This window comes from Phoxinus phoxinus, assembly GCF_949152265.1.
Source record: "Phoxinus phoxinus genome assembly, chromosome: 1".
In the NCBI taxonomy this organism is placed as follows: Eukaryota; Metazoa; Chordata; class Actinopteri; order Cypriniformes; family Leuciscidae; genus Phoxinus; species Phoxinus phoxinus.
Genome location: NC_136876.1, coordinates 18,673,791 through 18,700,116, shown reverse-complemented (window position 1 = coordinate 18,700,116; position 26,326 = coordinate 18,673,791). Strand labels below are relative to the sequence as shown.

Here is a 26,326-nt window from a genome sequence, read left to right as displayed (position 1 = left end):
TCAGTGTGTGGAACTCACCTCTGCTGCCTCAGACTGACCTCTAACCTCTATGTTTGCCTGTCCCAGGGTTTACTGGCACCATGTGTCAGATCGACGTTGATGAGTGCGCCAGCACTCCCTGCCAAAATGGAGCCAAGTGCATTGACCGGCCCAATGGGTATGAATGTCGCTGTGCTGAAGGTAAGCTGCTAAATGAAGATGTGTGTATGATTGTATGTGCCTGCTGTGCAAGAGTTTTGTGGGTCTCCTTCAGGGTTCAAAGTCAAAATCATCATCGCTGACTACATCCATACACCTGCTTGTAGTCTCAGGGTCAAATGCTTTACCTCATGTTTCTGTGATCGTACTGCTGGGCATACTGACGAAAAGCCTCAAATCCCCCTCCTCTGCCCTGCAGACCCCAATGTCACAGGGTCACCAAGGCCAGCAGCTGCTGACGTTGAGGGTTATGCTCGGTCATCACCCCGACATCTGTTCATCTGTAACCCACAATGCATACCCACACAGTGACGTATGGCACAACTAAAGGTCCCAGCAATTTCCTTCACATAGTTGTGCCTGTAGGAATGGCTGTTTTCTGGTTTTAGTTTGTCCATCAAATTTGCATGAGCTTGTGTGTGAATGTTTTGGGCTAAAGATACAGTACATACTGCATGTGTCTCTTGGCCTTTAGAAAGCACAGACTTGGAGTTTGTGTATTGTCTGAAACAGCCTGCTGTTTGGTATTCGCCGTGCTCCAGTTCCCCTCTGCTGAGCTGTCCCGTTAGCTGGGACGCAGGGTATTGTCCTGCTACTCGAGGGGACAAAAGCAGGTCTGTGAGGCCTGTGAAGGGCTCTCTCACTTTCTCTCTCACTACCGCAGCCCAGCCCTGCCCTGCTCCTCACAAGGCTGCTGCCTTGACAGCCTGTCGGCATGGAAACCACGGGAACAGAGACTCCAAACTGTAGAACCTTTCACAAGAGAGAGAGAAAGAAGGAAACGGAGGTAGCAGACAGAAAAGAGAGAGAAAACGTATCGAGACTGGGGATAGACGAGAGACATTTTCAAACCAAAAAGGCATGGGGGTAGTCAAGGGGGTGCTGGATAAGAAGGATAAAGAGGACAAGGAAGTATTTACACCCCAGACAAAAACACAAATAAAGGGCATTAAATCATTCATGCAGAGTTTGTGAGCTACAGTGGTCATGAGCGGACAGTAGGAATATGGAAACTCTATGAACAAAGAGAATGCTATTTCGTCTCACCTAGCTTGTGCAGTAATGGTCCCCAGAGGGGAAATTGCTCTTGACAGACACGAACCACAAATGCAGGAACCTGTAGGGCATCGGTGAACATATAAATCTGATACTTCTCCGTTCTCACCACCTCACTCAGCCCTTGAGATGTTGGGCTTACAGAGAAGCACCATTCTCTGCTTATTCACTCCTGCACGTCTCCTCTTTGTCCTCAGGATTTGAGGGAAGGCTGTGTGAGAGCAACATCGATAACTGCAAGCCCGACCCGTGCCACCATGGCACTTGCATAGATGGCATTGCCAGTTACACTTGTAATTGTTATCCTGGCTACACTGGCTACCGCTGCGAGAACCAGCTCAACGAGTGCCACAGCAACCCCTGCCAGAATGGCGGCAAATGTGTGGACCTAGTCAACCAGTATATCTGCCAGTGTCAACATGGCACCTCAGGTGAGGGAGGATGTATTACTAATTCAACTGTATTAGCTATATTCAGTTTTCTGTTTCATATTAAAGAAGGTTTTGGCTTCCCACACAGGTACCAACTGTGAAATCAACTTTGACGACTGTGCTAGCAACCCATGTGACTACGGAATCTGCAAAGATGGCATAAACCGCTATGAATGTGTCTGCAAACCTGGCTTTACCGGTGAGACAGGGAGAGATCTTCCCCCACTTTTCTCATACATTTTAAACACCCCCTTGAATTTACAAATTAAGAGAGATACAGAAGAGAAACCTCACTTTTACTTTATTCTACGCTGTCCTTGTTGCTGTGTAATTATACAGTTAAGTACTGAGTAACTTTAATGAACAACATGTTCACTACACAGTTAGGAATAGTTGCTTGTATTATGTATAATTTACTGATGTTACTATAGTAACTACATGTAAAATAAAGTTGTACTGAAACCTCATTATAAACTTCCATCCCTTTCAGGATCTCAATGTAAAGACGAGATTGATGAGTGCCAGTCGAACCCTTGTCGCAACGGAGGGACCTGCGTAGATGATGAGAACGGCTTCCACTGCCAGTGCCCTGAAGGTTTCCACGACCCATTCTGCTATTCACAAGTGGATGAGTGTGCCAGCAGCCCATGTTTGCACGGGACCTGCAGGGATGACCCTAATGGGTACAGCTTCATTACATATTTTAAAACCAACAGGAAGTAAATAAATGGGGACTTGTTTTGACTGTGACTCATGTTTGTATTGCTCCCGCAGCTATCGGTGTGACTGTGAACCTGGATGGGTGGGTAAGAACTGTGACCTAGACCGAAACGATTGTTTACCCAGCCCCTGCCAGAATGCAGGCACCTGTTTCGACCAGCTCAATGGTTTCACCTGCAAATGTCGGCAGGGTTTTAGAGGTGAGATTTATGTTACATTTGCTCAGTATGTGTTTTACAATAATAACAACAAAAAGAGATTTTATTACACATTGTTGTACCGGGAAGAACAGACTGTCCTCTCATATTTTATTTTCAAACTCTGCTGCTGAATAGGGTGTAATGTTTCCCTAATAAGGGAATTCCAGTTCTTAAGAATTGCACTGCTTTTGCCAATAGCTACAATCTGACAGCTGTCTTTCACACCCATCCTCAGGTAACTTATGTCAGGTGAACATCAACGAGTGTGCCTCCAGCCCGTGTCTAAATCAAGGCACCTGTGTGGATGGAGTTGCCAGTTTCACCTGTCTATGTGAGCCACCTTATAGTGGTCCCACCTGTGCAGAACTGCTTACACCTTGCTCTCCCAACCCTTGTGCCAACCATGCTTCCTGTGTGAACACACCAGACTACCTGGGCTACCAGTGTAACTGCCAACCTGGGTGGCAAGGTAAGTTTCTAAACGCATTCAGATTCAAGTCTATAAGAATTGAGTTTCCTGAAGCATGTCTTAACTCTGAGTGTACTTCACACCACAGGTCAGTTGTGTAACAATGACATAAATGAATGCACCTCTAACCCATGTAAGAACCGCGGGACCTGCACAAATACTTTGGGTGGCTACGTGTGCTCCTGTCGTGCTGGCTACACTGATCCCAACTGTGAAACTGATATCAATGACTGTTCACCAAGTGAGTCAAATGGAGCATAAATCAGGTTTTTATTGCAGATCTTGCAAATAAAGCAGTCAAACCTTTCTTTGGCGTGGTCTAATGGTGTTCTCAAATTTTGTCAGACCCCTGTCTGAATGGAGGATACTGTACAGATGGAGTGAACTCATACCGTTGCAGCTGTCTGCCAGGCTTCACCGGGGCACGCTGTGCTGCCGAGGTGAATGAGTGTCAGAGCGGTCCCTGCAAGAACGGAGGCACTTGCACCGACTACGTCAACAGCTACACATGTACCTGCAAACCAGGTTTCACAGGCCTTTTCTGTGAGACCAACATAGCAGACTGCACTGAAAGGTGAGACCATGAAGACACTCATAGCTTATAAAAGAAACACTGTAGCCAATAGTAGCTTTTAAACTAATCATCTCCCCTTTTGTTTTAGCTCCTGTTTTAATGAAGGAACCTGCACTGATGGGATCAACGGCTTCAAATGCACTTGCCGCTCAGGATTCACTGGAGATTACTGCCAGTACGAGGTGAACGAGTGCAACTCTCAACCATGCCTTAATGGAGGAGTTTGTCAAGATGCCCTGGAGTCATATCGCTGCTCATGTCCGAAAGGTTACACTGGCCCTCGTTGCCAGGTATTAATCCAACATTATGCTATAACCTCAACATGCCCTCAAATTTTTTATATTACATAAAATAATAAATATTACAATAAAACAAATAATAAAGAAATAAAATCAAGGATAGAATGGAACCAATGAAAATAAATTACAGATTAAAATGATTTTTTTTCTCTCTTTTAGTATCCAGTTGATTGGTGCAGGCCTTCTAACCCATGCAAGAATGGTGGCCGCTGCAGACAGAAAGATGCATCCTTCACATGTGACTGTTTGGGTGGCTGGTCAGGTCGTTATTGTGACATCCCAGGAGTGTCCTGTGAAATTGCAGCCAGACAGAGAGGTATATAGAAATAGATGTGCATTTTTTTATGGATTCAATTTCACTATGATCTTCTCCTTGTTAACGGTCCACACACTCATTCTTGCACAGGTCTCCAGACAGATGAGCTTTGCCACTATGGTGGACACTGTGTCAATACTGGCAACACACACTACTGCAAATGTCCCGCAGACTACACAGGCAGTTACTGTGAGTCCCAGTTTGACCACTGTGAGGACAAACCTTGCCTCAATGGCGCCACCTGCAGGAGCTACATGGGAGGATTCACCTGTGATGTAAGTCATCTTACCACTGGTACAAAATAGCATATACTATCATTCATATTAGTTAATTAGGCCTTGTTGTAATAACCACAGAATATGAAGAACTGAAGATATTTCAGAACAGATGTTGAACTGACCTGTTTTTTCTCCAGTGTCTGCCTGGTTATGAGGGGAGCAACTGCGAGAGAGAGGTCAATGAGTGTCAGTCTCACCCATGTCAAAATGGAGGAACCTGCATTGACCTGGTGGGACATTACATCTGCTCCTGCCCTCCAGGAACACTAGGTAAGTAAAAAATTCTAAAACTATGGTGAAAAATATACCTTAATCAACGAGAGTCTTTTAGCCTTAACTGCGAAAATCTGAATATAAACTACCATCAAAAGTTTGGGGTCGGTTTAATAAAAAAATATTTTTTATGTTTTTGAAAGTTGTCTCTGCATGTATTTGATCAAAAATACAATATTGTTATTACAATGTAAAATAACTTTTCTGTTTTAATATTTTAGTGTAATTTATTCCTGTGATCTAAGCTGAATTTTCAGAATCATTACTCCAGTCTTCAGTATCACATGATCCTTAAGAATGAATTAAAATATGATGATTTTCTGATTAAGTAATTATTATCAATGTTGAAAGCCGTATTAAAAACAGTATTCTTTTCTTTTAAGAAAAAATCTTGCTGTCCACAAACTTTTAAATGGTAGTGTACATAGGTTACATATAGGTTGGAATATTGTCACTAATGTTTTCACTATGGCATTTTCTTAGGGGTCCTCTGTGAGATAAATGAGGATGACTGCGCAATTCCCTCATGGCCCCGAGGGATACCCAAGTGTCAAAATAACGGCACATGTGTGGACAGGGTTGGAGGGTACAGATGTAACTGCCCTCCTGGCTTCACTGGAGAACGCTGTGAGGGAGACATCAACGAGTGCCTTTCCAATCCCTGCAGCCCCTCCAACAGCTTGGACTGCATACAGTTGCCCAATGATTACCAGTGTGTGTGCAAGCCAGGCTTCACAGGTGAGGGATGTCTAAAAACTGAAAAATGTGTCTGTGGTAGCAAGATTGTGTCTAAATACTAACTTAATTTTGTCTTCAGGACGAGGGTGTCAGAATAGATTCAGTATGTGTGAGTCTCAACCCTGTATGAACGGAGGAGTGTGCTCTTTGTCCGGCAGCTCACCGCTGGGATACACTTGCACCTGTCAGCTTGTGAGTATCCAGGCCTTATATGACAAAATGTATCAACTATAGCATTATGATCTTGTGTTTCCATCTTAACTGTACTGTATTAAAATTCAAAAGCAACTACTTAACTCCTCCTTGTCTCTTTCTCAGGGGTATGCAGGTGCTAACTGTGAGAGGAGCATGAACTGCAAAGAGCTGCCTTGCTACAACGGTGGCAGCTGTACTCTTACCTCACGAGGTGCACGTTGCACCTGTATTCAGGGATTTGGCGGGCCACTGTGTCAGCACCGCAGCAGTGAGGGCTGCTCCTCCAAGCCTTGCCGCAATGGAGGCTTGTGTACAGAGGAAATCGGCTTCCCTTATTTCCACTGCCAGTGCATCAATGGCTGGTCAGGCAAACGATGCGAACAGGAAGTCAGGCTTCTGCCACCTCTTACTCCTCAGTGCCCTATTGCTGATTGTCACGGCAAGGCCAATGACGGTGTGTGTGACAAAGAATGTAATTCGTTCGCCTGCCGCTGGGATGGAGGTGACTGCTCTCTTGCTGCGAACCCTTGGGCACACTGCACAGACCCTCGCTGCTGGCGGCTCTTCAACAACAGCCAGTGTGATGAGTTCTGCAACAATGCAGAGTGCCTGTTTGATAACTTTGACTGCAGGACCAAAGAGAAAGTCTGCAAGTAAGTCCTGTACTATTTTTATCATGAATCAAAGGACCGTTTATGATGGTCTTTCTCTAATACGGTCTCTCTTCATGCAGCCCCATCTATGAGATGTACTGTACCGACCATTACGCTGATGGGCTCTGTGATCAAGGCTGCAATACTGTAGAGTGTGGCTGGGATGGACTGGATTGTGCAGAGAAGATTCCAGAAGATCTTGCGGAAAATGTGCTGGTTATTGTAGTCCTGCTGCCTCCAGAGGAGCTGCTAAAGACAAAAAATTCTTTCCTGCAGAAACTAAGTGTAATCCTCCGGACCACATTGCGTTTCCGCCTTGATAAGAACGGAGAATACATGATCCGACCCTATACAGGCCATGAGACACGCATTAAACGAGAGCTTCATCCTCAGCAGGAGGTCATTGGGTAAGTTGGGGTTACTGAAGTAAACGGTGCAATTTCATTTACCTTTGCACAGCGAAATTCTGCAGGCAAATAGCAGTGACCGCAATACGACCCCATTAGATCATGAATTTTGAATTCCAGATTTTTGTTTAACTTTTAATTGTTTTGCTGTGTTGACCAGTAATAAAGCTGCTTATTTTGGAAGTGACCGTTGAGTAAGTGGTGCTTCATGCATCGCTAAAATATTGACAATGGACCTTCTTTGCCTGCAAAATTTTGCTAATGTGAGTGTTCCTTTACAAATACTCTTTGGCTCCTCTGCAGGTCCATTGTATACTTGGAGATAGACAACAGGCTATGCTCCCAGGGCTCGGATGACTGCTTCCCCAATGCTAACATCGCTGCTGAATATCTGGGTGCTCTGAAGGCTGGTGATATGTTGCATTTCCCATACCCAATCAAAGAAGTACGCGGTAAGTATCCACACTTACACCAACTTAACTGCCGACTTGCATAGGCCTCATTGGTCCAGCTGGCTACCTTTAACAATTTTATGATAATTTACCAATTCTCTTTCAGGTGTATTAATGGAAGATCCTGATAAGATTCCTGAATGGGGTAAGCTACTGCTAGTAGGGGTGGCTTCTCTGTTCTTGTTGGTAATCTTGATGGCGGGCATGTTGATTGCCCGCCGCAAACGTGAGCACAGCACACTCTGGTTCCCTGAGGGCTTCTTCCTCAAGAAGGAAACGAGCAGTAACAAGAACCGCAGAGAACCTGTGGGCCAAGATTCCCTTGGCATGAAGTGAGTTGCTCATGCAGTATTAAAGCTATTGTCAGTATACTTCATCCAAATATCCCTTTCATAGGCACTAATTAGTATGTACGACTCTTTGCAGACACATGCCAAAAACAGTGGAAGAGTCTCTATTGGCTGATCATAGTGACCAGTGGATAGACACAGACTGCCCTGAGGCTAAAAGACTTAAGGTGATTGACCATTTATCATTCCTCCATTGATGTATATGTGTATGCATCAGTGAAACAGTTATATATGTGAATGAACAGCCTTATAATATCGTTTTTTTTATGAGCAGGTGGAAGAGCCCAGCATTCTGTCAGATGGTGAGGATGCAGTTGACAGCAGACAGTGGACACAGCATCACTTGGCAGCGGCAGATATCCGAATGCCACCTTCCATGGCTCTCACACCTCCGCAGGGAGAGTTTGACAGCGACTGCATGGACGTTAATGTCCGAGGCCCTGGTATGATATGTTTGACTGTCTACTTTCTTAGTCCTTATTTGGGTCCAGTGTCCCCCCCCATCAGCAGTCCTGCATAGATTAACTTCAGATACAAGAATTACAAATTGATTCAAAACATTGACATACTATTATTTTATATAGATGGCTTCACACCCCTGATGCTGGCATCCTTCTGTGGAGGTGGGCTGGAGCCCGAAGTGACTGAAGATGATGACTCAGAAGAATCCTCAGCCAACATCATATCCGATCTCATTTACCAAGGAGCATCGCTCGCAGCTCAGACCGACCGCACTGGAGAGACTGCTCTGCACCTGGCTGCACGCTACGCCCGAGCTGACGCAGCTAAAAGACTCTTGGATGCTGGGGCTGATGCAAATGCACAGGATAACACAGGCCGCTCACCTCTGCATGCAGCTGTAGCAGCTGATGCTCAGGGGGTTTTCCAGGTAAAGTCACCTATGAACAAATACATTTTTAAACATGGACTCTTGAAACAAAATCAGTGCTAATGTATACCATATTCTTGCATCTTCAGATTCTGATCAGGAACCGCGCCACAGACCTAGACTCACGCATGTATGATGGGTCCACTGCTCTGATCCTTGCAGCCCGCCTGGCAGTCGAGGGCATGGTGGAAGAGTTGATCACCTGCCATGCTGATGTAAATGCTGTTGATGAAATAGGTAAGCACGAATAAAAAGAAACATATTTATGCTTCAGATGTGAAGTTTCATTGTTTCTGATGGTTGCACATTATGTTTTTTTCTCTCCACAGGAAAGTCAGCTTTGCACTGGGCAGCAGCAGTCAATAATGTTGAAGCAACAGTTGCCTTGTTGAAGAACGGTGCCAATAAAGATATGCAGGACCTCAAGGTATGCAATTATATACTTTTGAGGGTTTTGAAGGCTTTATCTCAGCCATGTTTTAAATGTTTTATTATATTTATGATCTTCAGGAGGAGACTCCACTATTCTTGGCTGCCAGGGAAGGAAGCTGTGAGGCAGTGAAGATGTTGTTGGCTCACTTTGCCAACAGGGAGATAACCGATCACATGGACAGGCTCCCTCGAGATATTGCCCAGGAGCGCATGCACCATGACATTGTACAGCTGCTGGATGAATATAACACTGTGAGAAGTCCGCAGGGCCATGCAGGGGCAGGTCACCACCTGTCTGGTAGCCATACGCTCTCACCACTCATGTGCCCTCCCAGCAACTTCCTTCAAGGGCTGAAAAGCACCCCTCAGGGTAAGAAGAACCGTCGCCCAGGGGCTAAAGGCATGGTCGGGCAGCATGCTGCCAGTCTGAAAGATTCAGCCAAAAGCCGCAACAAACGGCTGACGCTAGACATGCAGAGTGCTTTGCTGGAGAGCTCGGTCACGCTTTCCCCCGTCGACTCGCTGGATTCGCCGCGCGGAGGCGCCAACAATGCCGGCTACATCACCAATCCAACCTCACCGGCCGCCATGCCCACTCCAGGCCTTTTCCACTCCTCCATGTCTGTTCCTTCCACTCCCATGGTGCACAGCAGTATGCTGGATGGCACCAGCCCTTTTGCGGTCTCCCTGGCACAGCTGAGCGACCTGGGTGACGGAGGGCTCTCGATGCAGGGGCGTGTGGCCATGCAAGGAGGCAGCATCAACCAAGGCCCCCACAACTACGTGCTGAATGCCGGCCAGATGAGCCTCAACATGGGCATGGTAAGTCCAGTAAGCGTCCCGTTTGACTGGCACAGCCGCATGACTCATTCTTCTCAGTGCAGTCAGCCCATGGTCAACATGGTGCATCCAGCAAGTAACCAAGCAGGCATGCACCCTCAGACACCAACCCTGCAGCAAACAAGCATGCTCTTGCACCAGCAGCAGGTTTTCCGTAATGCCCAGCAGCCCATACTGCAGCCAACACCCGTCTCCAACACGCCCTCTATTAGCCCGGTCAAACTGACGCCCATATCAGAGCAGCAACCGCAGCAACTTCACAGCCACGCCCTTACCAACCCCACCCGCATGGGCTCCTCCACTCCCCCGACACCACAGCAGGCACAGCCTCCTCCAGCTTTCTACCAGTCACAGCAGCCGCAGGCTCAGCCTCCGCAGGCCACAGCGTCCCCTCAGGCCTCGCAAGCACAGGCTCTCTCGACTCAGGCACCCCCGGCACAGGGGAGCGGCAGCACCGCAGGCCCGGACGATTACCCCACTCCGCCCTCCCAGCACAGCTACACCTCTGCCATGGATGCAACGCCCAAGCATTACTTGCATGTGCCCAGTGAACATCCTTACCTGACCCCTTCTCCAGAGTCTCCAGAGGCCTGGTCTAGCCCTTCCCCTCACTGTGTGTCCGATTGGTCTGACTCCACCCCGAGCCCAGCCGTCACGGCTTCTGCTCAAACCCAGATTTCCCATGTCCAGGAGTCCAATGGGAAGATGCAGGTGTTTGCTTGAACAGCTCAACCTACCTTAAATGTTTGTGACTTTGAGAGAGTAGAGTTGACAAGCGTCACTCTAGGGCTTGTTTTTTTACTTACCTGTCAGCCCATTTCCAAGATTTTAATTGGATTAGGATTGACTGCATTGCGTCAAGAAGACCGTCTGCTGGTGTCTGCAGAAAGAAAGTTAAAGGGAAATGTGTTGTCTTAAAAAGAAGACAACTTAATGAAGTAAGACGTTCTGTCACAGATGGACTTGTTTTTAATTATAAAAAAAAGTATATGAAGTATACCACGTCTTTCATTTCAAAGACTTGGGGACACTCCTGAAACTAACAAACTTTATAAAAAAAAAATAGATTGAGAGAAAAGTGAAATGTTGAAGGAAATTCCTTTCTTTTTATTTATTGTCTTATGTTTTCCAAACTGCCTTGTGGGTGTTTCGGCCCTCTTTCTGTCTCTGTTGTTTTTAGTGACCCCCCCCCCCCATAACAAATGCCTTACTACTTCCAATGTTTTACATGGGACTCGTGAGGAGGTCTCAGGTTCCATGTTGCTACTGTAACAAGGGGAGCAGCTCATGATTGCTTAGCTCGCCTGTTCCGCCCCTGGTTTTATCAACAGCAATTGATACATTCAGAATTTATAAACCGGGCTTTTGAGTGACGCACACATACAATGAGATTAGAAGTTTTACAAATTTTAGTGATATTTATTTAGTCTAGCAGTCAGAAACAGATTGGCACATGAAAACAGAGGTATATAGAGACCAACACAAGTGAAATATTCTGATTTAAAATGATTTTATACATGTTGTAAAAGTATTTGTATGAATGTAGAGGGGCATCTGTGAAGCACTTCAAGGGGAAAATCTTGAGAGAGAGATGGTAAGAAAACCCTGAAATCCTAGTTCAGCATTTATAGCGACAGTGCATAAAAGCGCCTCCCGAAAACAGGCCAGTGTTTAGAATGTTTTCAGTGTTGTGTTGTATCAGTGGAAATGATTTTACTGAACATAGTTTCTTCAGTGACCTCACCGACTTACAAAGGCCTGAGCTGGCCAATGCTCTACCAGCTCCCTCTCAGAATCCCTGCCAGTCACTGCCTTGACTGCTATAGTCTTGCCTTGTGTACATTTGTTTTATTTTGCTTTATTCTTTTTATAACCACATTTTTGGAACCACAGTTACCTGTGGAACATTGATGTATTAAGCTGTGTTATTAGGCTGCTGCTCTGCGTCACTTCTTCGGTGACACTCGACTTCCTTTCCGCGAACATTCCTGATGGGAACCCACCAGCCGGCGCTCGTGGAGCCGCTGACCGCTGCGGAACTGATCTCATCGCGTTCCTGGTCCCTCACGAGCACTTCGTTTCAGTACTGAACAGCTGCAGCTGACATTTGACCACTAGAAAGTCTTCCTCTGGGGCCTTACGAAGCCAAGGCAGTGTGGTTGATTTATTTTTATGTAATTTGATCCCTCAGGTCCAGCATTTCCATGTGGTCTAATCATATTCAAGCTCCTTTTGGTTTGGGTTGTGAGCATACGTGTTGTGTGTTGGGTACAGGGCTAACGGGGTTGCTAATGGTCTGCTAGTGCTCTGTCACTCCTCAGGGAGGTGTTATATAGCATGCAGTGTTGTCTGCATCTTTAGCAGTTCCCACCCCATGAGCCTAGACGATGACATCTGTCGTGTCTGGTCAGAAGGCGTGAGACGGGAAACGCTACTATGTAGTGATGCCCCTGGCTTTCTGCAACATGTTCGTATGTTCATCCCCAATAACATTCCCAACTGCAAGATATGCATTTGGCAACACTGATGGGTGTTTTCCAATTTGTCTTGCTATTACCAACAGAAACGTGCCCATTTCACTAAACTATGTTATGTATACATAACATATGGGTTTGACAAATATCTGCCACAAATCTGTGTACAGCTATGAAACTGTTAAATCTCCATGTACCACATTTCAAGACTTGAGGTGGTTTTGGAGCACATTCTGGACCTCTTTGTTCTTCTACATAAGTACTACTAAGCTTAGCTTATCAAGCATAAGTCTTCCTTTTGTTCATAACCTTTCACTTCTCATGATACAGTTCTCCAGATATTTTTGAAATTCCAGTACCTGTAAATATGTTTCACCTTTTTTTAGGTCTACTTGTTTATGAGAAGTCTTATGTTTCTAAAATGATTATGTACTAAAAAAGAACAAAAAGTAAATGTACTTTTTTATTAGCATTATTAAGGTGAGGAAGTGACTATATTGGTCTTGCATAACTAGAACAGCCATAGATATTTTCTATCGTCATTATTAATTTCCTATACTTGTTTAAAAGTAGTTTAAAATCATTGTATATAAACAGCTTTTCACAGTTTCTTTCTACAAAGTTGTAAAATATGTTACTTCTAATAAAGCAGTAGAAACTACATTCCACTAATGTCTTATAATTTCTCTCACCTCGTCCACATTTCCATGCATACTGAATCCAGTAGGTTTTAGATCGCTTAAAATACAGCCATGAGCTGCGGGTCCAACTTGAAACATGCAGATGTATGTATAGCTACCAATTTCCTCCAGAGCTAAAGAAGTATATTTAAGTGTAAAGTTTGGAATAAGAGAGAAGATTATGTAGGCTACAGTCAATCGGTCATTATCGCAACAAACTCCTCCAAGGGAAAGAAGGATACAAGACTTTTAATAATAACAGTCATTTACTTTGTGATAAACTACTTTACTGTAGCCTACATTGTCCCCCCAATGTGGGAAATTAACTTTTTTTTTACCACTAACTTACTAAACACTTTTTGTCAAATATCAACCCAAAATATCTACTTCACCATGCTTATAATGAAAATAGACGAACTGGCTGCATCTGCATCACATAGCCTACTTCCCTACTATATAGGCGAAAAACAGTGAACAAAACAAGTATGTCCGAATTCACAGTTTTCAAAAAAGAGTAGCAAAAACTGCCCGGATAACCTACTACTTCCAGCAATCTCACTGGAGGTGTGCATATCTATGGTGCATACGATGAACACTCGACTATCCCATGAGACCACGGGAGAGGATTTATGAATGGAGGTGAAACGACTCAACTGACGCTCGTAGTTCACATGATAATGACAACGTGGCGAATATAGTGTGTCCAGATTACATCCATACTATATAGAACATACTTTTTAGCAGTCGTGGAGTAACTATTTATTCAAAATAAGTACCTACACAAGAGAGTATGCGATTTCGGGCGCAGACAAAATCTGACATCGGCCGTGATATTCAGTTGTTTGTGTTTGCAAGTGTTTTTCTCCGTTGCTAGTCAACCAACCACATAATGGACCCACAATCTACTCAATAATTGAGATTCATTTAGCCACATAAATAATCTGCATTCAAAGGTGGTGACTTTAGTTCAGACTTCTCACCCCATGTTTTTTTTTAAATAAAAGAACAAAAGGATAATTTTTTTTAAAAGCTGCAGTTGTTTGTTTTTTACAATTTAGTTGGACATTTAAATGTATGTATTGCTAAGCAACTTCAGCATTTATATATGTGCATTATGAATTGAATCCCAATAGAGCTCCAGCGGTGCTGCTGTGTTGAATCATTGGGTTTGTTGAACCCAAACATCACAATATCTGCCCTCTATACCCTGCACAGGAGAAGCCTATTCCAAAACATTTAAATACTTTCAATCTCTTTAACAACATTCATTGATTGACGTTTTTCATATTTTATTTCATTAGCTAAATAAAACATTTGAAAATATAGGCCCGGTTTCACAGACAGTGCTAAGATTAAGCCTTAGTTCAATTAGTACATTTAAGTAGCTTTTATAAATGTGCTTTAGAAAAAAACATTACTGGTGTGCATCTTGAGACAAAACAATGGCACTGACATATTTGAAGATATCTCAGTGCAAGTTGCTTTCAGTTAAAACCGCTCAAACATGCATTTAAGTCTGGGACTAGCTTAAGCCTTGTCTGTGAAACCAGGAGACTGACTCTTAAACTGTCATACACAGCATTTTCAAACTAAACATGATGTGTTTGATCATTGTTATTACTGTTGTCTTGAGGTTAAAGTTAGAACAACGCTGCAAGATACAGATCAAGTGGCGACCAATCACAGTCTCAAAATTATTGCTATGCTAACTATGGCTTGTTGCATTTTATGATTTTGCATTGAGCAAATTCCCGAGACCTATCAGAACTGGCCATTTTTTGGGGTCGTGAAACTGTCACTAAGTATGCTACGGCTGTAAAGTGGATCAGAATCCTCTCTCCTCTGGGATTTTTAGGCAACACCTTGGCCCATTCTCCTGTGTAGGAAGCGCATAATACTCAGACTAGCATTGAACACGCGGTCATGCTGGAAGATCATTTTATAGAATGCTTCAATGGGTAGTCGCCCTGTGGGGTCAGCGTGCTTCATGGCAGTTAGTGGCATGTACAGACGGTTGGTCTGATGACGAAATGGAGGATTCTTGGACACAATCAGCTGGAAAGTTTGCTGTAAGCAATGAGACATGTTCATGTCACTCATTTAGAACAGGGAGCCTCAACTACTAAAAGAACAGCCCATCCACACGCTCACCTCTGCCACCTCCTCAGGTGTCTGCCCGATCGAATGAAAAACTCTGCGTGAGTATGGCAGGTAGATCTGACGGAAGATTTGAGCCGTCTCTTCATCGGCCTCTGACAGGTCCATCTTCTCTGCCTCCTCATACACTTTCTTCTCAAACTCAGTTACAACAGGGCCTGGCTCCACTAAAGTCATCCTGTGGGAGTTGTATATAAGACACACTTACAATCCATGAATGTTTTTGCATCTATAAAAAGTAAGTAACCATGCGTATAGTGTATTTAACCCTACAATGCATTCCAAGCATGCTGTGATTGTTTTAGCCCTTATGTTGTGTTCGGGTCATTTTGACCCAGACTTCTTTTGCCCGAAAATGTCAAGCAGTTTCAAAAATAAATACGAAACCTGTCTTAATTGAAAGAAAACAAGTTTAAATCCAATATTTGGTGATAATATAGAATGGCGTGAGATTTATAAGCTACTTTTTGTAGTCCGGACATTTTTGACCGGGAACACCAAAAGTGTGACTTTGTTTCATTTTGTACAATATAAAAGCATTTCAAAACAATCTTCCTGGTAAGCACACTAGTGTGATAAACTTCACAATTTCTTTCCATATTTTCTTGACAAAAATTATCCACAAATAATGGGGGGGGGGGGGGTTGTCTCTGATTTTGTCTAGTTAACTCGGGACTATATCGGTGTACTCACTTGACATTGAACTTCATAGCTTGAACAGCAAGACTCTCACAAAATCCTTCAACAGCAAATTTGGAGGCAGCATATATATCATTGAAAAGTAGTCCTGAAAAAAAAAAACAGTGTACAGTAAAGGTAAAACATGTGCATTTAACATGTGTACTGCTTATAATAACTGAGATATGTGGTATTACCTTGGATTCCCAGGACGCTGCTCATCACTACGATGTGTCCACTCTGATGTCGCTTCATATCGGGCAGCAATTCCTTTACCAGTCTCACCAGGCCAAAGAAGTTAGTGTTGAAGAGTTCCTGCATATCACTTACACTCTGGCACTCCAGAGGACCAATCATGCCCACACCGGCATTATTCACTACAAAACAGAGAGGTTGAGTCTCAATCATGCAGGATGTGGAAGATTGTTCAAAGCATTTTGCAGTGTGCAGTTTAAAGGGATAGTTCAGCCAAAAGTAAAGAAATCTGTCATCATTTACTCACCCTCTTGTCATTTCAAACCTGTGGAACATAAAAGAAGATATTTTTGGATGGAAGTCAATAGAAACCAAAACTCTTTGGTTACCAACATTCTTCAAAATATCATCTGCAGAAGAAAAATAAATCATTTAGGTTTGGAACGACATGAGGATGAGTAAACAGTGACAGAATTTCCCTTAAAACAAAGGTTGTGTGTGTGTGTGTGTGTGTGTGTGTGTGTGTGTGTGTGTGTGTGTGTGTGTGTGTGTGTGTGTGTGTGTGTGTGTGTGTGTGTGTGTGAAGCAGCCAGAACAAAGTCCGGGATTATGATTAGTCAGCAACAAATCTAGTAAAAATAGGAGTGTAACGATACATTGTTAGCAATATCGTGATATTTAAAAGTACGCATCGAGATGTAAACGATATGATTCGCAATATAGTTTGTTTTATCCTAGACTCAGCTTACTGTACTTACTTACTATAGTTCACCTTTGGGTAATAAATATGTAATAAATTGTAAATTCTATTTTTTTATGAAACTCGAGAGATTTACTATGCATAAAATGTAGTAAACACGGATGTTTAAATGGAGGCGTAAATTACATGTGGGTGAGTAAATGAAGAGAGAATTTAAATTTTTGTATGAACTAATAAAGTTTGTGAATAGTCATTTTAGATCGCTGTATTATATTTTTTTCTGTATTTCAGTACATTCTTTCAGTACATCATCTAAACGGAAAAGACCATATACTTACAGCCAAGTCAAAAGACACTGAGCTACTGTTTATAAAGCTGCATTGCTCAGAAATATTTGTTTAAAAAGGAAACTGTGGATTTCACCTAACACATCCACTCGTCGATCTGACAGGCCGTTGACACACTCTCTGATGGAGTCCTCACAGGTGGCATCCAGCTGTCGGATCTCCAGGGATCTGTTCAGTGTCTCTCCGGCTGCTGTCTCCAGAGCTTCTCTCTTATCCAGGTCCCTCATGGTGGCCACAACTAATTCAAGCAGAATCAATAGTAGCACTTTAAGTAACTTTATTACATAACAGAACACTTATCTGATCATTAGTTAATGTGCAGTACATATGTAACGGAGGCCAGCTAGAAAAGAGCTGTGCGAGTAAACCACTGGCCTCAAGAGGCGCACTAGCGACTGACAGGGTTTACACGTACAAATATGTCATTTTATGAAACTTTAATTAAAATATTTATATTTATTATTCTCCTTCCTGATGCACTGGAATCATAATAAATCTTAGACATATTAACATTTTAGGGGGTATATTTGACATTCATATGCAGTCTTCTTACCTTTGAAGCGCCGTAACTTATCTTTTGCGAGACGGACAGCCACCGCCAAACCAATTCCAGAGGAGCATCCCGTCACCAAAACTTTCCGTGTCCCCATTCCTTTCTCTCAACGCTGATCTCTAGTCTGAAATCATAATAAAAGCAATAAACTTAAGTATAACAATTATAATTGTAGTTAATTTTATGAAGTATACTTAAGTAATGTTTAAGTATATTTTAAGTATACTTTATGTAGTGTGTATACTAGTATCAATGTACTTGTAGTAAACTTGTAAGTGTACCATTTCAATACGGCTTTGGGCTAAATTGGCCCACGAGTGCATAAAAGTATACGTTTAAGTGTACTATAAGCGTAACAGTAGCTACGTTTCTCATGTGTAGGCCTACTTCATCTGTACTACAAGTGAATTTATAAGTATACTAGTAGTTTACTATTTTAATACTTGTAGTACTTCGTTTGTTTATGAAAGTACACTTTGAAGTGTTTTCTCAGTAAACTAGTTAGCTACTAGTATTGTAAGTTTTCTTTAAGTGTCCGCACGTTTTTGTTTTTTATGGGCCAATTCAACAATGCAATGTCATAAATCACTATTTTCCAGAGACACAAAATTAGATCAATTAACCTAAAAACTGTTTCAGGTGACTAAATCTCACAAATGTTGATTTCAGATGTAATAGAAATATAAAATAAAATAAACTTACCCTACATTTACAAGCAACTCCACAAAATGATGCAACGCTTAAGTAACACTGTACCTGTAAAATATAGCCCAGTGCCACGTATGCTTACTAACTGTAGAGCACGCTGAAGAGTTTCTGCTCGGGAGATTAATTCTTAATCGGATTTTCTCAGCACTTGCAGCGCGCGTGTCTCGTGCGCTCGTTTTAACTGGTCAGTTACAATGCACTGGCGGCTGGCGCTGTGATGCGATTTCACATCTGATACCGCACGACAAGTGATACGTTTTATAAAACTCGTCACGTTTTAATATGAAGCATTCAAAATGGACAGTTATTTGCAGTGCGTGAAAAACAAAACATATGAAACATGAGCTACACAAGCATAATGGTTCAACTTCAGACTAAATCTGTTTGAAGTGTTCTGGGGCGTGTAGCCTACTTACTGAATGCAAATAAACCGAGCATTGTTTGCAGCATGTACAGTAACAGGCCTGTGTCCTGCTGACAGTCCGACTCTCCTTTCACGTGAGTTCTGCATGAGAGTCTGTGATCAGTCAAGTTGCAGAGGTCGCGTTTGTGTTCAGAGAACCCTGGGATTTGAAGTCATCGACTGTACAGCAAAAATAATAATAATAATAACACCAATAATAATCAGTGTTGCGGGAAGTTAATTTGAAAAGTAATACGATACAAACTGCCAAAAAAAGTAACTAATTGCGTTACTTAGCCTAGTTACTTTTTATGTTAAAGTAGGCCTAATGCATACTTTTGCATAATTTGTTCTTACCTAGGCTGGGTTTTCGTTTTTGTTTATAATAAAATAAAATAAAAAACACCAATAGGTCTATTTTTGGCTAATGTAATGGCTGGCCCACACTTACACCATAAGTGAAGCTGAAGAAAATGCAAATTTACTCCTGTACAGTAGAGGGCGCAGCTCAAACAAACCTTTCTGGGTCAGAATGAGTTTTATACTGTCTATGGTTTTATTCGGTTTTATTGCCAAGTATGTTTATGCCACAAGCAATTTGTCGTGCTGACAGGAGCTTCCAGTGCAGAAGAAAAGTACAAATACAGTACAGCAAACATACATGATAGTGCAGGCATAGGAATTACACAGTAGAAAGGCAATTTAACAATAACTGCAATATAATAGTCTACAGTAGTAGAAATAATTTTTTCATCATTAAAAAAAAAGATATGTTTATCTAAAGTCGTTTTTGCCTAATAGTAGGCTACAGTTTAATTGGATTATTGAAGATCTCTGCAGTGCAATGAATTCTGGGGTAGGCAAGGCAGCGAAGGATCCATCTGTTGTATCCTTCATTTCACGGGAAACGAAAGACGCAATCCGCCTTCGAATGCGGCCTTCAAATAATTGTGATGCAGTTAGGCTAATTGATTTAGTGAATCAGTAAGCAAATCAGAATGCTTCTTTTTAGCAAACCAGTGGCTGTAGGCTACTACAGAAATTTCCAAGCTGAATTCTTGAATCTGAAGCTGAATAAAAATGTTCTATGTCTTAAGTGAATCTGCCACAATTAGGCTAGGCCTACTAAACGGGCATGATATAGGACTCTGATGATGTAGGCTAGTCTTAGATTCAAGAGATTTGAATCACTGTGATGAATCAAAATCTTGTGCTGAATTCCATATACTAATATACTACTCTCACTGTTTTTGCCATAGAAAGATAAAGTAAAAGTAGTACGAGTAATAGTAAGGTTATGTATTCAGTATTACACTTTGCATGAAAAGTCAAGAGTGCTCTTAGTTTGTACTCGGTTTACAGCTGTACTGTGGCGGCCTCCAGTGGTCATGTTGTGGTATTTCTAATCAAACCGAAAGTGATCAGACCAACTAACAGACTAAAAGCGCCGAAGGAAACGGTGCAACACTAAAAGAGGTCTGTAATTCATACGAAAACCGAACACTGAACAAGATGAGTCAAATGCGTGAAGAAGTAGAGGTATAGTAAGCTATTCATTTTTGCGACAATAAAGACAAGCGTATGAAATTTTATTTGAGACAATATGGCATAATGCTATAAGGAAGTACGGTGCAGTACAGTGCAACTTCCTTAACAATCACTGTGCATATTGCATATAATATAGGTTAAAAAAAAAACGTTTTCATGTTTTTCCTGCATAACAAATATTCGTCTTCGTAAGCTATTAATAAGGCAACTGTCACGAGTCTTTCACCTTGTGGTTGATCTTTCAAATAAAGATAAGTCATTGTACATACGTTTTCTCTCCTTATGCAGTTGGAAAAAAGTACGAGGCGACTGCGAGAGAAGTTTCATGGTCTTGTTGAAATTGACAAGGCTGTGTTACTTATGCGACGCTATGGGAACAACCATCGTATGGTTGCAATGTGTGTCGCCCTAATGGCAGATAACGACAGGGGTAAAGTGCAAACCTTTTCTCTTAAGAACCATATCCAAGTGTATTAATGTAGCTATTTACCAGTACTCACTCTACTATTTATGCAAGTTCTATTTATGCAATAGTCTAGTTCTGTGTTTTTAGTTTGTGTCGACTGCACACCTCATTTCTTTCATGCATTTTTATGTTTAGAGCTGGATGAGGAAGACAAGTCTGCTTTGAATAATGACCCTGTAGCTAAGGTATGGTGCATAATACATTAGATATGTAAATTTATGGAAAGGGTTTGTGGGTGTATTTTGAAGCAAGAAGTATTTGGACACCGCTTAAAATACATTAATGTGATTGTTTTTGTAACGCAAAGAAATTCATTCATTTTATATGTGACTTAAAGCTAGGGTATGTGATTTGTTCCAGAAACATTTGTTGTTATGCTGGTTTCAAGTCTCTTCACAACCTGATAGCAATCACTATGTGAATTGGTCTAAATGTATTTATATGCATGTATGTGTATATATATATATATATATATATATATATATATATATATTTGTCCAATCATTGCATTCGGTCCGAATGCAACGATACAATGTCCCACCTGCCTGTGAGCGTATGTATTTCCATACCTCCGCGCACCTGTTCACGCAGACATCACACGTCATCAGCGTTTTTCATGCTACGAGTTAGACAGACGTCAGTCGCACCGAAACAGCAGCCACCTTACAGTTCCTCCTGAACCAAAACAACGATCTTATGCTGCGTTCACGCCATAACTATATTCGGAAACCCGTGATGTTATACTCTGAGCGGTTCGTGGCTCAATTTATGCGTTTTTCAATGGCAACACTATCAACGCCGAAATGAAACTTCAGCAGTCAGATGGTACAGAGCTCTTTATGTTCATTATTATTGTAATGTTATGTGCTTTGAGACATGAGGTAGTTTAGCGCCTTCTCTCGTGACGCTTTTGTTTTGCTCCCTGCTGTGTGTGTTCATGTGTTTTGAAGGAGTCGTGGCTTTGGAGACGCTCTGAAGGGAGAGTTGGATCTTGCTTTTTGCTCGCTATTGCTAGCCGCTCCGAAAATTGCCTACCCTACCTTTAAGTGTTCATATACTTACTGGGGTCACTGTATTTATAATCCTGTTACTCATTAACACATTTTCTGCTCATATAGAATGTGATTATAAAACTCAAAGCTGATGAAAAACAACAGGTAACAATCCCAACCATCTCTTATCGCCCTGTAAACAATCTTAATGTTTCTGAAAATTAAAGTACCAGTTATAGCTGCTTACAGTTTTGAATCATATAATGAATTTTATATGATTTGTAGAAAGAAAAACCTGCCAAGTCATCTGGATCCTCTGGTGCAAGACCATCAGCGCAAGTAAGAAGGTGTTTCCCTATTCGGATGCGGATTTACAGGACAAATGAAACATCATGTTACACTGTAGTCTTACCGCATCACTCCTGTTCCACTTTAGGCTCAGGGAAAGGAAAAGGAAAAACCCGATGATAATGATAAGGATATAACGGTTAGTTTCTGTGCATTGTTTACTTAAATTATAAATTGTACGAATTAAACCAAATTGAATACTATAAAAAAGTGTTGGTGTTCCTTAAGCAGTGTGAACTAACATGCACAGACATGCTTGCAGGAGCTTGGGGATCGTCTACGGGTCCTGCCATTAACAGAAGAGAACAAACGAATGTTTGACCTGGCGCAGGCAAACCAGATCCCTTCTGTCTTACATCAGTTTGCCTGCGAGTCATGTGACAGGGACTGGTGGCGACGTGTGCCTCAGAGGAAAAGGGTATGACGTCTGAACAGCTCAAATCACATTTAGTTAAATCCGCATCAGCTGTTCCAAGTCACAGCTCAGACAGGTCATGGTCTAAACTAAATTTTAATAAAAATTGAAAATGTTTACCATTTATCGGTGTGCACTTGGCTTGTTATAGGTGTCGCGCTGTCATCGATGCAAGAAGAAGTATGACCCTGTCCCAGCCGACAAAATGTGGGGTATAGCAGAGTTTAACTGTCCAAACTGTGCTCGGGCCTTCAAGTAAGACTTTAACTTTATGTATATAATGTATAGTAGGGTTTTTTTTTTTCAGTTTAAACATACATTTTAAATGTGACAATGCTTTTTTTTTCTGCATGATGAGGAGTATTGTATTAACATTTAATGTTTCTGATAGGGGTTTTGGTCGGATGGATGGACGTTCCCCTTGTTACAGCTGTCGCTCAGCCATTTTCCCCTCTAAGATTCTTCCACCGAGGAGGAGGGTCATGATACCTGGGCCTAGACAAAGAAATCAGCACAGCTGCCTTGCTGAAGACTGTTATAATCGAATGGGTAATAAGATGCCGTTTGACACAATGATCACTAGAGGTCTTGCACAGTGTCCCTTTTAAGCTATTTTAAAGGTTCATAATTTTGTTTTGAAGGTCTCCTACAATAAGTTTACATTCATCCAAGGTCAAAAAACACTTTATTTTTCTTATAATGTACATGATGGCACATCACCTCTTTTCTCAGTGTCCGAAACTGCTCGAATTCAGTCTCTTAAACCCCTCCTTTCCGAGAGCTTCCACTGCTCTGATTGGCCAGACGCCCCAGTCTGTTGTGATTGGTCGACCGCTTACAGTGCGCGTCAGAAACAAAATGTCCACTAGCATATCTGAATTTCAGCTGCGTATCTTCCTCAGCAGCACTTTATACACAGTGATACGAACAGTTACGATGGAGTCTGTGTTTGGCAGCGCAGAAAACAGCATCTTCTCGAAATGTCGACAACACAAACCAAACTCTTCCAGACCTCAGCTACAACTACAGTGTTTGAGGGCGGGTCAAAGTAGACGCTGTTTGTGGGCAGCCAGTGAGGACCGTACAAAGAACTCGCATGATGAACATCATAAATATACGCACATGACATGCAGGCAGAAAAAGTATATATATATATATATATATATATATGGCCATTAATTAAGAAATCATTCCCTTGTTTTATTGACTTGTTCTCTCCTTGTAGTAAATCATTACCACATTCTAATAATTTGTTCCCTTGTTTTAGTTAAAGCTACACTTTGTAATTTTTTAAGTTGATTCTTAGCAAAAAAACACTTTGTTCTTTCAAAATGATATGTGCTCATTCGTGTGTAATTACTTCCACCAACTAATCAAGAACTCTACTCTCGTAGAATCTGCCATTCAGAATAAATACGGGCGAGTCGCTCGAATGGCGGATGCCATGTTGCGCCTCCATCTTGAAAATATATTAGCCAAAGAGGGACATACCTGGAAATTCAAGCTTCGCCTTTTGTACTTTTACACTCAGTGGCACCGTGACGAATGCGAGGGGGAGATTACTCGCGACTGCGGGCAGATTTTAAATAATACGGCCACCGTAGGAGTTAAAACGCCCTCGGAATGGCAGGGGCTAGAAAGTAATATTCAGTTGGTAGTCATACAATTTCACCGCTATATGGGAGTAATTCCTACACAGTGTAGCTTTAAATCAAAATTAGTACAACCTAGCCACGATTTACAAAAACATGGGAACAAAATACTAATTGGTGGCCACAAAATAATTTCTTATTTATTTCATATTATAATATTTCTTAGTTTAAAATGGTTCCGAATCCTAAAAAAATAAATTTATTTACAGGTTTACATTAAAGTTATCAGACTTTTAGACCTCGTTATGGAAGTGAAATGGGTTGTTGATTTTGAATATTAAGCACTTGTGTATTTTTTTTAAAGCAGAACTGCATGTTTGTCTTATCTAGAGCCCCATGTCCCTGGAACCGAATGCGTTCACCCGCACAGCAGACAGAAGAACAGAAAGCCACGTGTGGTGTTCCCCAGCCCCGCTCACATCAGCAGCGGATCCACTGTCAACACCTGTCTGAGTCAGGGCAGTCTGATAGAAAGCATCGACCAGCTCATTCTAGATGACATTGAGGAAGAGTCTGACGAAGACTCTGACAGCAGCAGCTGAGACCGCAGCGGACATCAGTGTAAAGGACTGACGTCGCTTCACTTGTTGCTTTGAACGAAACATGCTCTTTCAAATGATTCACTCAAAGGTGTGAGCAGCCTGAATATTGACATATGTCATGCACTGCAGGCTGTATGAACACACACCAAACAATTCAGGTAAAACCATCCAAATAAGGAATGATTGACGATGGGCCGTTAAATTATGGATCAGTTAATGCACAATTTGAGGTAGTAATTTTGCCAAAACATGAAGCTGTGTGTGTGTGTGAGAGAGAGTGTGAGTTTTGGTTCTCTCAGCCGTACAGATGAAACTGTATCGTAGTCAACAAACCTGGAAATACTTAACAGTTGGAATGACCAATAGGAATCAAGCATTCAACAGCACTGATATAATGTTTATTGCATAACTGATTTGAACAGACAAGTCCATATTTTGTGTTTTAACGTCACTCATTCACTAATTACAACTTCTCCTCCTTTGACGTCCACCATATTTAAATCAGTAGATTTCCCTCTCACATGACTAGTGATCAGTTTGTTCTGCCATTGTTAGGTTCATATCAAAGGATTCATAAGCCACACCTGAGAATAATCTTAAAATTACATGATATGACACCAAAGAACAGAGTTTTCCAACTATTCAGTTTCAATAGGCAATTTCCACATTATAGCCTAAATGGCTTTGTTTTTCCTAAGTCTACATTTCTCTCAAAACCTGTTTTGTCAGAGATTACACTCTTCACACAACTATCAAAAGACAGGCATTCAAAGAAAAAAGCAGTCCGCTCATGATTAATAAAACAGGTTTGCTGTTATGTCAGCCTTATGTAACTAGCTGTTTTACATACTCCATTTCGAGGAGACAAAAAAATATGTTCAAACTACCATTAATGTTTCAAAATAAAAAAGAATCTGGAATGAGAATAGTTTTGTCTTTAGTGTTACATCATAACTTTGGATTAATGTTGTCTTTGCATTATTACATTGGCAAATAATCTTAACAGATGTGGAATGAACCCTTTTGGTGTATGATGACCTGTACAGTTCATGAAACAAGACACCCAGCTACACCCACACTTGTACAAAACGCTAAACAAAAGATATCAGAGAGCATTGAGACTAAACAACAGGAGACAAACAATAGTTTCCTAACAGCTAAACCTTTGAATGCAGCCTGAACGGTTTTCCCAAGAGATCTCTCTGTGACCGTTAAACAAGGTCTAAAGTTTTGTGTACACTTTGTGTTACTTGGCCAAGTTATAACACCAAAACCATGAAATGTGATGTCCTTAAAGAGACATTAAAGCAAAAATATTTGCATTTATAGAACTGTCTATATGGGAAAACAAGCATTTTATCAAAAAAATATTCCTCCTCTACTCCAAGAAGTTACGCAATATTGACATTTAGCCCATTTAAACATCTGGATGACTTTCAAAATCACTACTGCACACCATGAACAGAGCTGTGGTCAGTCTGCGGTCAAAGGTTATGTTTGCTTATTTCCTCTAATCCCTAAACAAACAAAAAAAAACTTTGTTTTCGGAGTAAATAATCCCAAATGATCCATTACATATGTGCGTCAATCATTATACAGTACTGTATGGATAAACTAAAAACGTGACATTTCTAAATATTGCATTTGGCTGCATTTTACAATCATATAATCAATTCAAAAGACCTTTCAACCACAACA

The 26,326-nt window shown here is 41.7% G+C and overlaps 3 protein-coding genes across 6 annotated transcripts in view; 2 read left to right on the top strand and 1 right to left on the bottom strand.

Annotated features, from left to right (window-relative positions):
* notch3 (notch receptor 3) overlaps positions 1–12,912 on the top strand; it is a 30,277-nt gene extending 17,365 nt beyond the window's left edge. Inside the window, exons 10-33 of the mRNA XM_079632484.1 lie at positions 67–180; positions 1,452–1,685; positions 1,774–1,884; positions 2,176–2,368; positions 2,460–2,605; positions 2,841–3,074; positions 3,163–3,315; positions 3,420–3,648; positions 3,737–3,938; positions 4,107–4,263; positions 4,354–4,538; positions 4,679–4,811; positions 5,298–5,552; positions 5,632–5,744; positions 5,871–6,400; positions 6,481–6,807; positions 7,111–7,259; positions 7,366–7,591; positions 7,686–7,776; positions 7,884–8,052; positions 8,194–8,498; positions 8,588–8,735; positions 8,828–8,925; positions 9,009–12,912. Coding sequence (XP_079488610.1) covers positions 67–180; positions 1,452–1,685; positions 1,774–1,884; positions 2,176–2,368; positions 2,460–2,605; positions 2,841–3,074; positions 3,163–3,315; positions 3,420–3,648; positions 3,737–3,938; positions 4,107–4,263; positions 4,354–4,538; positions 4,679–4,811; positions 5,298–5,552; positions 5,632–5,744; positions 5,871–6,400; positions 6,481–6,807; positions 7,111–7,259; positions 7,366–7,591; positions 7,686–7,776; positions 7,884–8,052; positions 8,194–8,498; positions 8,588–8,735; positions 8,828–8,925; positions 9,009–10,493 — 5,987 coding nt within the window. The 3' untranslated portion in view covers positions 10,494–12,912. The remainder of the gene's footprint in view (positions 1–66; positions 181–1,451; positions 1,686–1,773; positions 1,885–2,175; positions 2,369–2,459; positions 2,606–2,840; positions 3,075–3,162; positions 3,316–3,419; positions 3,649–3,736; positions 3,939–4,106; positions 4,264–4,353; positions 4,539–4,678; positions 4,812–5,297; positions 5,553–5,631; positions 5,745–5,870; positions 6,401–6,480; positions 6,808–7,110; positions 7,260–7,365; positions 7,592–7,685; positions 7,777–7,883; positions 8,053–8,193; positions 8,499–8,587; positions 8,736–8,827; positions 8,926–9,008) is intronic.
* Positions 12,906–20,611, bottom strand: LOC307009089 (retinol dehydrogenase 8). 4 transcript variants are annotated; one of them, XM_079632512.1, is made up of 7 exons: positions 20,483–20,611; positions 17,555–17,678; positions 17,078–17,239; positions 15,957–16,136; positions 15,775–15,868; positions 15,076–15,259; positions 12,906–14,991 (listed from the first exon to the last, which is right to left on the bottom strand). In XM_079632512.1, the coding sequence occupies exons 2-7, from the start codon at positions 17,649–17,651 to the stop codon at positions 14,776–14,778; spliced, it is 933 nt and encodes a 310-aa protein (XP_079488638.1). In that variant the 5' UTR covers positions 17,652–17,678; positions 20,483–20,611; the 3' UTR covers positions 12,906–14,775. The 4 variants fall into 4 exon arrangements, with proteins under 4 accessions (XP_079488638.1, XP_079488636.1, XP_079488635.1 ...); XM_079632510.1 differs by lacking the exon at positions 20,483–20,611 and adding an exon at positions 18,679–18,783; XM_079632509.1 differs by lacking the exon at positions 20,483–20,611 and adding an exon at positions 18,257–18,376.
* On the top strand, positions 20,050–26,325 carry shfl (shiftless antiviral inhibitor of ribosomal frameshifting). The gene is made up of 10 exons (XM_079632500.1): positions 20,050–20,204; positions 20,502–20,643; positions 20,815–20,864; positions 21,798–21,836; positions 21,957–22,010; positions 22,108–22,158; positions 22,282–22,437; positions 22,586–22,689; positions 22,826–22,983; positions 24,417–26,325. The coding sequence occupies exons 1-10, from the start codon at positions 20,178–20,180 to the stop codon at positions 24,626–24,628; spliced, it is 993 nt and encodes a 330-aa protein (XP_079488626.1). The 5' UTR covers positions 20,050–20,177; the 3' UTR covers positions 24,629–26,325.
* Position 26,326: the final 1 nt, after the last annotated feature.